General features: G+C 48.6%; 1 protein-coding gene across 1 annotated transcript in view; it reads right to left on the bottom strand.

Moving 5' to 3' along the window:
- The window catches only part of l(3)80Fj (lethal (3) 80Fj), an 89,901-nt gene extending 74,224 nt beyond the window's left edge, over positions 1-15,677 (bottom strand). Inside the window, exons 1-2 of the mRNA XM_068388158.1 lie at positions 15,543-15,677; positions 15,343-15,445 (exon numbers count right to left, since the gene is read on the bottom strand). Of these exons, the coding sequence (XP_068244259.1) occupies positions 15,343-15,445; positions 15,543-15,557 (118 nt within the window). The 5' untranslated portion in view covers positions 15,558-15,677. The remainder of the gene's footprint in view (positions 1-15,342; positions 15,446-15,542) is intronic.
- Between the last annotated feature and the right edge of the window lie 504 nt (positions 15,678-16,181).

Genomic DNA, 16,181 nt, shown 5'->3' with positions numbered 1-16,181 from the left:
GAACATCCTGTTGCTCGCCATGCGCGCGAACATCCTGTTGCTCGCCATGCGCGCGAACATCCTGTTGCTCGCCATGCGCGCGAACATCCTGTTGCTCGCCATGCGCGCGAACATCCTGTTGCGCGCAAACAACACACTGCGCGCCATGCGCACGAGCAACCTTATACGCGCCAGGTAGCTAGTCTACCCCAACCCCCTCCCGCTAACTAGCGGATGGGGTAATTATCCCTCACTAAAATTGTCTTGGCTGGTTTTCAGCATTGCCGAAAGTAATACCCTATAAATAGCGAAGGTTTGTATCTGTGTCGGAACAAACGGATTTTGAAGCAAAGCGAAGAAATCACAAATTTTAAGTAATTTGTATTTTTCCTAACAGTTCTTACCTCGAACTACTTTCTTAGGAGTATCTGGGATCTCCTCCCATCCAACCAGAGTTTTGTGTGGTTTGCCCTATTCCCGTTTTCTATGAGGGGTAACCTCAGGCGGAGGGATACGCGCCCTTAGGCTAACCCCGGGTCAGAGAGCATGCTTGCTCAGGTCTCGACCTCCAGTAAGTTCTTGGCTGCTTAGGTTTCTAAGAAGTCCAGTAAGGCACTTGGGGAAGGAAGGGTGGGCCATTACCCGAAAGTAGTTCGAGGTAAGTACTGTTAGGAAAAATACAAATTACTGTACTTAAAATTTGTGATTTGTTCCAACACGGAGTACTTACCTCAAACTACTTTCTTAGGAGACTTATACTTTAGGAGGTGGGAGTGGCCTTCCAGACCTAGAGACCGTGCTGAAGCATATCCAAGGAACCTAGATAGGAGGCTAGGTTCTGTTGACCCCAATAAACACGAGAAAAAGGTAAAACTACACAAAAACCTTAAATTACTGTCTAAGTAACTCTCCTCTGCAAGAAATCCTCAGAGACATGTCATTCCAATGACAGTATATCTTGTAGCCGACTCAGGGGGCTATCGGAGTCAATTTTTGAGCGGAAACAGGGGAAGGAAGAACAAGGGGGTTAGGAAACGAACCTGTGTCTCTTGGACTTACTACCCGCGGTTATCACTGAGGCTATACAGTACCTTTAAATCGCTTGGAGCGCGGAAATGACGGTACCTATTGAGAACCCGTCCAGGGACCTCCTCGAAAAGTCCTTCAAGTTGTGAGCTGTGAAGGTTGATTGGTTAACCCAGGTGCCTGCTCTCAGGATTTGGCCCACTGCCATAATCTTCTCGAATGCCAACGACGTACTTAGGCCCCTAATGTCGTGGGGTCTGGGTTTGCCCGGCAGTGGAATTCCTGCGCTACTGTAGGCTCTGATAATCACCTGCCGCAACCAGAAGGAGATGGTGTTTTTCGAGACTGGCTTCTTCACTGGGCCCGTGGAAACAAAAACTTTTGATCCCGGGTCGAAGTCTGGCTGTCCTCTCCAAGTACTTCCTTATTGCCCTGACCGGGCACAGCCGCAAGTCCCTCGGGTTGTCCGACCGAGGGATTGCTGGCACTGAGAAGCCCTCAAACATGGGATCCACATGGCTGCATTTTGGGTCTTTGCTACGAAGGATGGCACGAACCTGAAGGTAGCTTCTCGCCAACCCTTCGAGTGCGAGACCTCGTAAGACAGTCCATGAATCTCCCCTACTCGTTTTGCTGAGGCCAACGCCAGCAGAAAAACTGTTTTGAGGGTGAGGTCCTTGTCCACGATGTCTTTTAGGGGTTCGAAGGGCGGTTCTGACAACATCTTCAGGACTCTGGCCACGTCCCACTGTGACACCCTAACGGCTTGAGGGGGGCACGACTGCTCAAAGCTCTTGATGAGCATCGAGATGTGTCTAGAAGCAACCAGGTTGATGCCCTTCAGGAGGAAGACTTGGCCCAGCGCAGCCCGGACCCCTTTGATGGCCGGGATGGACATGTTAACCACGACCCTGAGATAGACCAGGAAGTCCGCTATCTCTGGGATAGAGGCCCTCAGTGGTTTGATGTTCTTAGAGACGCACCATTTAGTAAAAGTGGCCCACTGCTTGGTAGACCGCTGCCAATGATCTCAGATAGCCTGACATCCTTGCTGCCGTTCCCGACGAATAGCCTTCCTTCCTCAGGAGACGCTCGATAACCTCCACGCGTGAAGACGGAGGGACCGAGCGTTCTCGTGGAACCTTTAAAAGTGGGGCTGCCGGAGAAGGTCTGGTCTGTCCGGAAGGGGCCAAGGTGGAAGGCGCGCCAGGTCCTTTAGATCCACGATCCATTCTCTCTCCAGCCACCAGGGCGCTACCAAAGTCATCCACAGGTTGTCTGCCCGCCGTACTCTGTTGAGGACCTGTCTGAGCATCCCGAAGGGAGGGAAGGCGTACACGTCGAGGTTGTCCCAAGGGTGTTGGAAGGCATCCTCGGACGCCGCTTCTGGGTCTGGCACAGGAGAACAAAACACGGGGAGCTGTGCGTTCAGTCTCGTTGTGAAGAGATCCATCACTGGCGATCCCCATTTCTGAATGATGGCTTTGGCCACTTTCGGGTGTAGAGACCATTCGGACCCTACTATTTGTCCCATCCTGCTGAGACCGTCGGCCAGGACGTTCCTCTTTCTTGGAATTAACCTTGCTGAAATTCTGATCTGCTCCCCTTCGGCCCATTCCAGAAGTTCCAACGTGAGGATGCACAACTCCTTCGATTTTAGTCCTCCCTGCTTCTATATGTAGGCCACCACCGTGGCGTTGTCACACATCAGTGCTACTGTGTTCCCCCGGAGTAGATGGGCGAACTCCAGGCATGCCCTTTGTACTGCCCTTATTTCTAAAACGTTCATGTGTTGGATTTTCTCCTCGTCCGTCCAACTTCCTCTTGCTGATCTTCCGAGGAGATGGGCACCCCAACCCTCCTTGGATGCGTCTGTGAACAGGAGCATATCCGGAGGGTCGGCTGCGAAGGGCATCCCCTTGAGGGTGTTCAATCTGACGCACCACCACTCCAGGGTTCCTTTCGTCTCCGAGAAAACTGGAATCACTTTGTGGGGGGAGTCTCTCTGGTTCCAGAGCTCTTTCAGATTCCACAGGACACCCCTGAGTTTGAGTCTCCCCTGGGCGACCAGTTTCTCCAATGACACTAGGTGGCCTATCAGTCTCTGCCAGTCCTTCGCTCTCCTGGGCTGGCCCGACAGGAAGGGACGGAGGATCTGGTCTAAGTTGCCTAGTCTCTCCTCGGAAGGGAAGGCTCTCGCCAACGCTCTCGCCAACCGGGAGTCTAGGACCATTCCGAGGTAGGTCATCCTGGTGGAGGGTATCAATTGGGACTTCTCCAGGTTGATGATGATACCCAGGACGTTGCAAAACCGCAGTATCTTCGCGCCTTGCTCCCTCAGTACTTCCCCTGAGGCTGAAAGTAGCAACCAGTCGTCCAGGTACCGAATCAGGCGGATACCCTGTTCGTGTGCCCAGGCTGAGACCCTTGTGAAGACACTCGAAGACCTGAGGTGCCGTTGACAACCCGAAGCAGAGGGTCTTGAACTGCAACTTCTGGGAACCCCATTTCACCCTTAGGTATTTCCTGCTGGAGGGGTGAACTGGAATCTGGAAGTATGCGTCCTTAAGGTCTATGGACATCATGAAGTTCCCTTCCCTCAAGGATGCTAGGACTGACTTCGTGGTGTCCATCTTGAAGTCGGTCTTGTACACAAACTTGTTGAGGGCTGAGAGGTCTATGACCGGTCTCCAACCCCCTGTGGCTTTCTCCACCAGGAACAGCCTGCTGTAGAACCCCGGGCCTGGATCCTTGATTGGCTCTACTGCCCCTTTCGCCATCATCGCTGAGACCTCCTCTTGCAGGGCTGCCCTTCTCAAGGGGTCTTTGGGAGCCAACCACTCTGCCTGTTGATCTGGCATTAGGGGTGGGGGGGTCTGCTAGGAAGGGTAACCTGTACCCCTCTTTCAAGACTGCTACGGTCCACAGGTCCGCCCCGTGGTCCTTCCATGCTTGCCAAGAATGTCTGAGGCATCCCCCCACCTGAGGCTTCGGCAGGAGTAGGGGGCCTCTCCCCCTATCTTCTTCTAGAGGCGCGGCCTGCAGTGGCTGCGACCAGGCCGTAGTAGGGACATCTCTCCTGGGCTGGCTAGGCAAAGCCCAAGGAGGGCGGGGAACGTCGGAGGTGGTTCTTCTGTGGGTGGGTCTTCTCGCTGGAGGGGGTCTGGAATCTCCCATGTCCTTCAGTTTCCTGACCCGTTCGATTGTTTCTTCTGCCGCCTTCAGGGGGAAAATTGAATCGTCCCACAGGGGTAGGCTCCTCAGAGACCTCGCTTCCCTGTCGGGGAGGCGCCTGGTGAGCTTATTGAGGACTGTGTCTCTCCTCCGTAGAACCCAGTTGGCGGCCTGTGCGAGGGACTAGTATGACAAGAACTTCAGGGCCTTACCTCCAGAACTAATCAACTCCTTCAGTAAGGCCTGGTTCTCCGGGATAGTAAGGTTATAGGAGGACTGGACGCCTACTAGCGTGGAAGCCCACCAGTCCAGCCAAGAAGATACGTTTACAAGGTCCTTAGCTATCTCCTCCATCATGGTCGCTTCTGACGGAGAGAAACAGACTGGTGCTGTAGAGGCCCTTTCTTCCGCTGCTCCTTGGCCTAAAACAGCGACTGCCGGCTCCACCGTACAAGCCCCTGCATGATGTCCTTCCGGCAGGTAGAACTTGCTCTGCGACTTCAGGCCCTGAAGCAGCTTGGAGGAACTCTGGGTCTTGGGGGCTTCGGCATGGTTGGCCACGATTTTATTCACGTGGGCCCTACCTAGCCTAACGTCCCTGGCTAACGGGAGAGCTAGAGAGGGTCTCTGCTGGACGGGGGCATCCACTAGCCTGCTGAGACTCGATTGCCAGAACTCCTCGGAAGAAGGCTCGGGCTCGTCCAACCTATGATGTCTCCTGATGAGCCCTATCACCCTCCTGTAGGCTGACACCTCCGCTGCCGAACCCTCTGCATGGTCGTCCAGCTCCTCCGTAGGACGCCCAACTGCTTGAGATGAGGTCCCTCCGGCGGAGGCCTCCGTACGGGGGGAAGGAGGCGACTTGATCCGCTCCAACTGCTGTGGCTCTGGACGTACAGCGGGCATCGCCATCAAGACGGGGGCCTCCGTACTAGGTCTATCCTTCCTCGCGGAGGTCCAGGCATCCACGGATCTACTCAACGAGGGGTCACTTCTCACGATCCTGCCGATTCGAAGATAACTTGGGGGTCGGGACGAGGCTGCCAGACCGAGGGGGCGACTCTCTCCGCTGGGCGGATGATGCCGGAACCCTCGCGGGCTTATGCCTGTCCGCTGGGACCTGAAGCGACGACTCCCTCCGTCGAACGAGTCCTAGGGTGCCAACTTGAGGAGCCCGGCAGTGCCAAAAACTCGATGAGCTTGCTGCGTGGGATGACCACCCTTCCCCCGGGGAGCCACTTCTCCTATATTTTCTTCTGGGGGATCGGGACCGTCTAACCACGTGGCGGGACCTGGAGCGGGAGCGAGAATGGGAGTGTCTTCTGCGGGACCTTGAATACGAATCTTAAATAAGGCCTGAAGCACGGATAATTGGGATGTGTAAATAGGCGTCCTGGAGGTCTAATGAGACCAACCAGTCGCCTTTCCTTACTGCAGCAAGAACTGATTTCGAAGTCTCCATTGAGAACTTCGTCTTCTGGACGAACTTTTTCAATGCACTTACGTCCAGGACTGGACGCCATCCCCCCCGAGTTCTTGGGTACCAGGAACAGTTGGTTGTAAAAGCCTGGAGAACATCCTGTACTCTTTCTGTGGCCCCCTTTTCCAACATGAGAGACTCTTGAATAATTAATGCTTGTCTCTTTGCCTCCTCTGTATCTGGGAGAGATCCACTGGAGCTAGGACCAAAGGAGGATTCCCTATAAAGGGGATTTTGTAACCCTCCAAGATCTGTATTGACCACGGTCTGCTCCTCTCTTCTCCCACGCTTGCCAGAATTTGAGTAGTCTGGCTCCTACTGCCTGAAGGCGAAAGCAGTCAGACTCTGCTTCGCCCTGATCTGAAGCCTCTCCTCTTATTTCTTCTTGCATCGGGTCTGGAGCTACCCCTGCTGGAAGACCTTCCTCGAAAGGGCTTACCTTATTGCCTTATTCTGTGTTTGGGTTCCCCCAGGTCCCTCAGTGTGAGGCACCTCGTATATCCACCAGAGAGTTGCTAATGCATCTTCCGGTGCATTTTGCATCTTCCAGTCTTGGATGGTCTGGGATGCATCTTAGGTATTTATCGAGCTTATTCTTAAACACATCTACGCTCACTCCTGGTATGTTTCTTAGATGAGCTGGCAGCACATTAAATAGTCACTGCATTATCGATGCTGGTGCGTAGTGGATTAATGTCCTGTGCGCTGCAACGAATGGACCCAGGGTGTAGCAGTCCTCATAAAGAGTCTGGACGTCTTTTAAGTAAAATGAAGCGAACACCGACTTGCTCCTCCAAAAGGTCGCGTCCATAATACTTCGCAGAGACCTGTTTTGCTTAAAAGCCACCGAAGTTGCTATCGCTCTCACTTCGTGCGTCTTGACCTTAAGCAAACAACGATCTTTCTCATTTAAATGAGAATGTGCCTCCCGGATTAAAAATCTAATAAAGTACGATAAAGCATTTTTAGACATGGGCAATGAGGGCTTCTTAACGGAGCACCATAAGGCCTCAGAACCACCTCGTAATGGTTTAGTACGAGCCAAATAAAACTTAAGAGCTCTAACTGGGCACAGTACTCTTTCAACCTCGTTGCCTACGATTTCTGACAGACAAGGTATTTCAAAAGATTTAGGCCAAGGACGAGAAGGCAGTTCATTCTTGGCCAAAAAACCAAGTTGAAGCGAACATGTGGCTTTATTTGTAGAGAAGCCGATGTTCTTACTAAAGGCATGGATCTCACTGACCCTTTTAGCCGAAGCCAAGCACACCAAAAAAAGCGTCATGAGGGTGAGATCCTTCAGGGAGGCTGAATGCAATGGCTCAAACCTGTCGGACATTAGGAACCTTAGGACCACGTCTAAGTTCCAAGCAGGAGTTGACATACGACGCTCCTTAGAGGTCTCGAAGGACTTAAGGAGATCTTGGAGATCTTTATTATTTGACAGATCCAAGCCTCTATGTCTGAACACAGACGCCAACATACTCCTGTAGCCCTTAATAGTGGGAGCAGAGAGGGAGCGAACATTTCTCAGATGCAGGAGAAAGTCTGCAATTTGGGCTACAGAGGTACTGGAAGAGGAAATAGAGGATGACTTGCACCACTCTCTAAAGACCTCCCACTTCGACTGGTAGACCTTGATAGTAGATGATCTCCTAGCCCTCGCGATCGCTCTGGCTGCCTCCTTCGAAAATCCTCGAGCTCTTGAGAGTCTTTCGATAGTCTGAAGGCAGTCAGACGAAGCGCGGGGAGGCTTTGATGAAGACTCCTTACGTGGGGCTGCCGTAAGAGATCCATCCGTAAAGGTAGACTCCTTGGAACGTCTACCAGCCATTGAAGTACCTCTGTGAACCACACTCTCGCGGGCCAGAGGGGAGCAACCAACGTCAACCTTGTCCCTTCGTGAGAGGCGAACTTCTGCAAAACCTTGTTGATGATCTTGAACGGCGGAAATGCGTAAGCGTCCATGTGAGACCAGTCCAACAGAAAGGCATCTATGTGGGCCGCCTCTGGATCTGGGACTGGAGAGCAATAGGTCGGGAGCCTTTTGGTCAATGAGGTCGCAAAGAGGTCTATGGTGGGCTGACCTCAAGTCATCCAAAGACTCTTGCACACGTCCTTGTGGAGGGTCCATTCTGTAGGGATCACCTGACCTCTCCGACTGAGACAGTCCGCCAAGACGTTCAATTTTCCCTGGACGAACCTCGTCAACAGTGAGATGCCTCGATCTTTTGACCAGATGAGGAGGTCCCTTGCGATGACGAACAGTGTGTGAGAGTGAGTGCCTCCTTGCTTGGAGATGTACGCCAAGGCTGTGGTGTTGTCCGCATTCACTTCTACCACTTTGTTTCGGAGAAGACTCTCGAAACTCGTCAAGGCCAAGTGAACAGCCAACAGCTCCTTGCAGTTGATGTGAAGGCTCCTCTGATCCGACGTCCAAAGACCCGAACATTCCAGACCGTCCAGAGTCGCTCCCCAACCCAAATCCGACGCGTCTGAAAATAACACGTGGTTTGGGTTCTTGACCGCCAGGGACAGACCCTCTCGAAGACCTATATTGCTGTCCCACCAGTTCAGGCACGTCTTTACTGGTTCGGAGATCGGGATTGAGACAGCCTCCAAAGTCTTGTTCTTGTTCCAATGGGAGTCTAGATGGAACTGGAGAGGGCGAAGGTGAAGTCTCCCTAGAGAGATAAATTGTTCCAGGGATGACAGCATCCCTAGGAGGCTCATCCAACTTCTCACAGAGCAACGGTCTTTTCTCAGCATGAGGCGGACTTTGAGCAAGGCTTGATCTATCCTGGTGGCAGACGGAAAAGCCCGAAAAGCTAGACTGTGAATCTCCATCCCCAAATAGAGAATCGTTTGGGAGGGAGTCAGCTGAGACTTCTCTAAGTTCACCAACAGTCCCAACTCCTTTGCAAGATCCAACGTCCATTGAAGGTCCTGCAGACAGCGATGACGGGACGACGCTCTGAGCAGCCAGTCGTCCAGGTACAGGGAGGCTCGAATCCCCAATAAATGTAGAAATTTTGCCACATTTCTCATGAGCCTCGTAAAAACAAGAGGAGCAGGGCTGAGGCCGAAGCACAGTGCTTGGAATTGGTACACCACATTCCTGTATACAAACCTCAGATACGGTTGAGAATCCGGGTGTAAAGGAATGTGGAAGTACGCATCCTGCAGGTCGAGAGAGACCATCCAGTCTCCCTCTCTAACCGCTGCTAAGACGGACTTCGTGGTCTTCATCGTAAATTATGTTTTGACAACAAAAACGTTGAGCGCACTGACATCCAGCACCGGCCTCCAACCTCCTGTATGCTTTGGGACTAGGAAGAGACGGTTGTAAAATCCCGGTGATTGAAGGTCCGAGACTTTCACCACCGCTCCCTTCTCTAGCAACTGAGACACCTGCAGCTGTAGTGCCTGTCTCCTTGACTCCTCTAGATACCTGGGAGAGAGGTCTATAGGAACTTTTACCAGAGGAGGTCTCCGTACAAAAGGTATTTTGTACCCCTCCTTTAGCAACAACACAGACTCTCGGTCTGCACCCCTCTTCTCCCAGGCCTGCCAGAAGTTGTTCAGTCTGGCCCCTACCGCTGTCTGAGGACGTGGGCAGTCAGACTCTGCCACGGGAGGACTTGGATCCTCTCCTCTTGCCTCTCTTACTATCGGCACGAGCGCCTCCCTTACTGGGGGCTCTGCCACGAAAGGGCGGGATAAACCTCGTTGCTGGAGTATCGAGCTTGGGTCTTACGACATAAGATGATGAAGGAGCAGCCTTACGCGCCGACGTAGCCATCAGGTCGTGGGTATCCTTCTGCACCAGAGAAGCTCCAATATCCTTAATCAACTGCTGAGGAAACAAGGCAAATGACAACGGGGCAAAGAGAAGCTCTGACCTTTGGCAGGGAGTTACTCCTGCCGAAAGGAACGAGCAAAGAGTCTCCCTCTTCTTAAGGACTCCTGCCGTAAAGGTAGCAGCGAGCTCATTAGAGCCATCACGGATAGCTTTGTCCATGCAGGACATAATTAGCACGGATACATCACGGTCGGCCGAAGAGATCTTCCTGCTCAAGGCTCCCAGCGACCAATCCAAGAAGTTAAAAACTTCGAAGGCCCTGTAAACCCCTTTGAGGAGATGATCAAGGTCCGAAGAGGACCAGCAAACTTTAGAGCGTCTCATGGCCAGGCGACGGGGAGAGTCTACGAGGCTTGAGAAGTCTCCCTGGGCAGAGGCAGGAACTCCCAAGCCGAGAACTTCTCCCGTGTCATACCAGACGCTCGCTCTAGAAGCCAGTTTAAAAGGGGGGAAAGCAAAGGCTGTCTTCCCCAAACTCCTCCTGGTGATCAACCAATCGCCTAGTAAACGCAAAGCTCTCTTAGAAGAGCGAGAGAGCACTAGCTTAGTAAACGACGGCGTCGAAGTAGCTAGGCCTAGCGTAAACTCTGACGGAGGCGAACGAGGAGCAGCAGTTACAAAATGGTCAGGAAACAGTTCCTTAAAAATCAGCATGATCTTTTTAAAATCAAGAGAGGGCTGAGCAGCTCTAGGCTCCTCTCCGTCTGACAAAGTCCCCAAAGGAATATCAGTTGGAAGGGGATCAGCGACTTCCTCATCCGACGGAACCTCGTCCGACAACTGCCGAGTCTCATGATACGGAGAGACATGCCGAGGAGGCAACGCTTGACAGGCAATGTCAACAAGCAACGGAGCAGCAGCAGCAGAAGAGGAAGCGACGTCACGACGCTGCTGAAAGGACTGAAAGTCCTGTGACTGACCAACAACAACAGCTGAAGTTGATTGACCCTCGACGTCATGTCGGACCTGCATTGACTGCAGAGTCTGAGCAGGCAAAACAACCTCCGACTGCGGTGACTGACGTCGAGGCAACGGAGCCGGTCGGCGAACGTCAGTGCGGGGCTGCGGCGGCAGCAGCTGAACGTCAGTCCGAGACTGCAGCAAAGGAGGATCCATGTCACGTGACTGACGTGAAAGACTAGGCACACGACTAGCATCGCGTTTCAAAGCACTAGAAACGTCAGCACTAACGTCAAACGGACGAGTGAACACTCGTTTGGGCGGCTGAAGGCTAGAGTCACGTTCAGCGCACTGGCGACTCGTAAGCAAAGGATCATCGCGAACCTGCTCAAAGTCATACTCTTCCATAAGGGAGGCAAGCTTAGACTGCATGTCCCGCAGGACAACCCACTTCGGATCAACGGGAGTCGGAACGGGCCGTGACGTCGGTAACGTCTGCGTTGGCAAAACATTGCCTCTACCGCGACCCTCGGACCCCGTGTTACGCTTGCGCTTAACAGGCGAACAGTCATCCGACGACTGCAAAAGGTCAGAGCTGCCCCAATGGCTACAGCCAGGACGCTGGACCCGTCCTGAAGGGACTGACTTTCGCTTCAAGGGTCTAGAAACCTTGCGCCAAGGTTTCTTGTGCGATAAGTCTTCGGAGGACGAGGAGAACATAGTCTCACCCGTCTTATGGTAAGGACGATCTTGACGAGAAACGTCCGATACCAAAGAGGGAACGTCTGTACGTTGGTTTACGCCTCTCGCCCCCTTAAGTATTACGACATTACTTCTCCCTGGTGCAGGGGAGCCTGAAAGAGGTCTCGGACTAGGGGAGCGACAAGCACGAACAGACGAACCCTCGGTCGCAACACTAAACACACTTTGCGCACTTATCACTTTATCACTAAGATTTTCTGTTTTACCACTCTGACACTTCAACAACTAAACATCTGACATGAGTTGTTTTCTGTCCGATGCTAAGGACTCAACTTTTTCGCCTAAAGCTTGAATCGCTAAAAACATATCCCGCATGGACGGTTCATGAGTGCTAGTAGGGGGTTCAGGAACAACTACTACAGGGGAAGGATTAGGTTCAGGGGCATGGGAGGAGGAAAATTCCAAAGATCTAGAGGAGCTTCTCCTCACCCTATCTCTCTCAAGCTTACGAGTATATTTGTCATACGCAAGCCAGTCGAATTCCGACAAGACCACGCACTCCTCACACCGATCTCCTAATTGGCAGGATTTACCCCGGCAATTAGAACAAACAGTATGAGGGTCGATAGAGGCCTTGGGAAGACGTTTATTGCAATCCCTCGCACACTTGCGATATACAGGAGAAGGGTCAGCCATTTTGAACAATCAGAGAAAATCCAAGTCAAAACCAAATTCATCAACAATGAACACCAGCCAAAAAAAGGGTTTCAAGAGTTTAATTGAAGAAAACACCCGACACAGCGAAAGCCAATAAACAACCAAAATAAAGAACTTCACCAAATCGGTCGAAAACTCAAGGTCATAAGCGAGCGGAACCAACTTGTCGACAAGACCGACAGAGAAGAACTGGAGAAATTGACAAGTATATGCGGTATCTGGCCGATAGTCGGCGCTGGTGGTCACACCCGCATCCTTCACGACGATCGCTCGCGAGTTTTTGGAATCTGTCGAGCCGTCCGAGACGTCAGCTATTATATATTCACCGGCTAAGTTTAATATTTAAAAAGGTACGTTCGAGGGAACGTCTGATCGTGTTTTAAAGCCTCTCGTCTCCTTTCGCCGTTCGACATTCCTTCTCCCAGGGATTGGGGAGCTTGGAAGAGGTCTAAGACTAGGAGAACGACAGACGCGAGCAGGCGCACCCTCCACAACACTTAACTTCACTGCACTTTTTGCACTTTCACCCTTTAACTGTTTAACGTCGGACATAAGCTGCGTTCTGTCCACCACAAGTGATTCCACTTTAGCACCCAGCGCTTGAATTGCTACTAACATGTCCTTGAGCGTAGGCTCATTAGCAGTTACAGTAGCAGGATCAGGATCTACCACTACAGGGGAAGGAATAGGGTCAGTGACATGGGAAGAGGAAAAGTCTTTTGAAGAACGAGAAGAACTTCGTCTTAATCTATCCCTTAAGTTTACGCTTATAGCGATCAAACTCAATCCATTCATGCTCTGACAAAAGAACACACTCATCACATCGATCACCCAAATCACAATCTTTACCTCTGCAATTAACGCAGAGAGAATGGGGATCAAGAGAAGCTTCAGCCAATCGGGTCTTACACCCACTCACACACATCCTAAAAGTTATAGGGGGGGTGGCCATTTTGAAAAATTTTAGAGAGAAATCAACAAGCAAGGGTCAAAAATTTCTAAATCCAATCGTATCAAAGAATATCCAATAGCAAAATCAAACAAGTGGGAGTCAACAACCAAAGTTTTGTACTTCACCAAAGTAAATCAATAAATTGACGAGCAGAATATTCACGTTGCCGCTAGCGACGGCAGGGAATATATGAGAGTTCCTGGAATGGTTCCTAGGTACCTCGCTAGAGCGCAGGGGTGGTACACCTGGCTATCCAATCGGCGATTGGCGCAACTTTTGAATTTTCTGCCGTGACGTCAGGGACGTAAGCTATATATATAACTACCGGGTAAGTCTTACGTTTAAAAATAAAATTCTAAGAACAGTTACATCATATAAATAAATATTTCCTACATAAACTATAAAAACTTTAAAAAAAAGAGAGAGAAACCAGATAGCATAGTGTGCCAGAGTGTACCCTCAAGTAAAAGAACTCTAACCCAAGTCAGTGGAAGACCATGGTACAGAGGCTATGGCACTATCCAAGACTAGAAAACAATAGTTTGATTTTGCAGTGTCCTTCTCCTAGAAGAGCTGCTTACCATAGCTAAAGAGTCTCTTCCACCCTTACCAAGAGGAACAATTAGAGTAGAGTAGTTAACCACTTGGGTGAAGAAGAATTGTTTGATGATCAGTGTTGTCAGGTGCATGAGAACAGAGGAGAATCTGTTAAGAATATGCCAGACAATTCGGTGTATGTGTAGGCAATGTGAAAATTAACCGTAACCAGAGAGAAGGATCCAACGTAGTACTCTCTGGCCAGTCAAAGGACCCCGTAACTCTCTAGCGGTAGTATCTCAATGGTGGCTGGTGCCCTGGATTCCTTGAATTTTTGGACTGCATCAAAAACTGCGGACACTTATATCTGTACCATCTAAAAAATGAACGCAAACGATATACTGTACTTACGTTTTTAAAGATACTCCACTATAAGCTGTTACTGCATCTTTTTATATCATGCATCATTTCAGGTAGGTATTATTATCAAATTTACTTTTGAGAAACACATCAGGTCTGTCTTCTTCAATTGCACAAAAAAATAGGCTTATTGAGAGTCTTAGAAGATTTTTGGTGATCAATCTATTCTGAAAAATTGTTTTAATTCTTTCATTCTACCATGTTTCGAGTATTGTTCTTCCGCTATTGATTCTCATCTTAATTTGTTGGACAGAAACTTACGGTCTATTAAATTTCTTATTCCTGATCTAGATATTAATCTTTGGCACCGTCGTTCAATTAGTTCATTATGCATGTTGCATAAGATTTTTCATAATTCTGACCATCCTTTACATTCAGACCTTCCCGGTGTGACGGTCTGAACGATCCCCCAGTCTCAGAATTCTCCTTGACATTGTATAATGGTTCTTTTCCGCCATTAGCTCGCTTCGCTCGCATGAAAATAAAACATCAAGCTCGTATGTACTGGCAAGCGGTAATGTTGAGCTGCGCACGCTAACATTACATAAAATAAAACATCAACCTTGTATGCACTTGCAAACGGTAATGTTCCCGCATGCGCAGATTATCAAGGAGAATTCTGAGACCGGGGGATCGTTCAGACCGTCACACCGGACAGTTCCAGCCTGTTCGTAATACCAGGCAGTCATTTAATTCTATTAGCCAGGCCTTCTCCATCATGAAGCTCGATACTACACAGTATTCTGGAAGTTTTATTCCAGCTGTCACCAATTTGTGGGATGATCTTCCTAATCAGGTAGTTGAATCAGTAGAACTTCAAAAGTTCAAACTTGCAGGAAATGTTATAATGTTGAACAGGCTGATTTAAGTCTTTTTATAGTTTATATTTAACATATCTGTATTGAAGTTACTGTTTTTAGAATAATTTATTGTTAATTTTTTCTCATCGCTTATTTATTTCCTTCTTTTCCTCACTGGACTATTTTTCCCTGTAGGAGCCCTTGGGCCTATAGCATCTAGCTTTTCCAACTAGGGTTGTAGTTTGGTTAGTAATAATAATATATAAGTGACTGAAATATTATGACATGGCAAAATACTCACATATACCCAAATCTTTGTGTTAATATTTGTTATAAAAATCAATATAATTTCTTGCATTAAAATGGAACTGTTGAAAATTGAACTTCTTCACGTAAAAATTAAGAGTACCAAACTAGTTGGCCTTTACAAGATAAAAGGTATAAAATAACACGAAGTAACACATTTAAGAATATAAATATCACTTTCTTTAAAAGGAATTTGCATTCATTTATAGCTGTACTGGATATATACCAATTACGCCAATTAACTTTAAAATATATATTTAAAATAAAAATATATAGATTTATGTATATTATTCGACTTTTCCCGTGTTCGGTTAAGTTTAAACCTGCCTAGTAGATCGCCAAATGCTTTTCTTCCAAAATATTGGTAAATAGTCCTAGTTTTAGTGGCAATAATTAATTCATTTGTGTGGTGTTAGACACAATTTTATTTCCCCTTGACTGGTCGAGAATATAATTGAATAAGAAAGCTAATCAACGTTTTACTAACCATCTCTGTTGACAACCTCAAGAACTGTGTTGATACCGGCAGTTCTGCTTGCTCGATGCGTAGAGCCTAACAGCTGTGGAAGGCCTTTCAACTTCTCAATTACCTGAAGAAAAAATCAAGATTTCGGGGAGTAATGAAGATTACAGTCCTGACAACTCATTATAACATTAAATGACATGAGTATAACACACCATCCATACCTCGGTATCGCCCATGTTGTCAACTGAGGAGACAGGAGACAGCTTCTAGTAGTAATGACTCTCAACTTTTATTTAATGCGAATTGTCCACAATAATCACTAACGGATCATACATTGAAATTCCTCTAACTTAAAAAAAATTTTGAGCTATCGTTTTAATTATATTATCAACTTGTACCGACTATTCTTATAATGAGGGATATAAAAATCAAAGAACGGGTCACCGTTCTGGCTAAGAATCTAATTTTGAAGGATGGCATATTGTGATGACCATGAAAAGCCACTTCTTACTTTTTATCCCGAGAATGTTGGAGGAAAGCATGCTTGTTCTCTCCCTCTACACAATAAAAACTCTTGGATAACAAAGACTTTGATAACGAATATGCTCCAATGAAATGACACATTTTCATATTTTATATATAAAGTACCGAATAAAAGAAATAGTTAACTGTGCAAGTAGTGAGGAAAGTAATTTGGTAAACCCCACGCATTTCGTCTTTATGTGAAATGACGTGATATCGTATTATACATTTTCTTAAAAAGGGTGAGATTAGATTATATATCGTCTTTTATTATGTTTAAGACTACGGTGTAAAGTCTTGTAGATTTACAATGTCCATGAGTTGAATCATATCATGTC

Source organism: Palaemon carinicauda, chromosome 15 (genome assembly GCF_036898095.1).
Source record: "Palaemon carinicauda isolate YSFRI2023 chromosome 15, ASM3689809v2, whole genome shotgun sequence".
Classification (NCBI taxonomy): domain Eukaryota; kingdom Metazoa; phylum Arthropoda; class Malacostraca; order Decapoda; family Palaemonidae; genus Palaemon; species Palaemon carinicauda.
The sequence above is the reverse complement of the archived record's forward strand: the minus strand, read 5'-3'. Positions and strand labels throughout refer to the sequence as shown.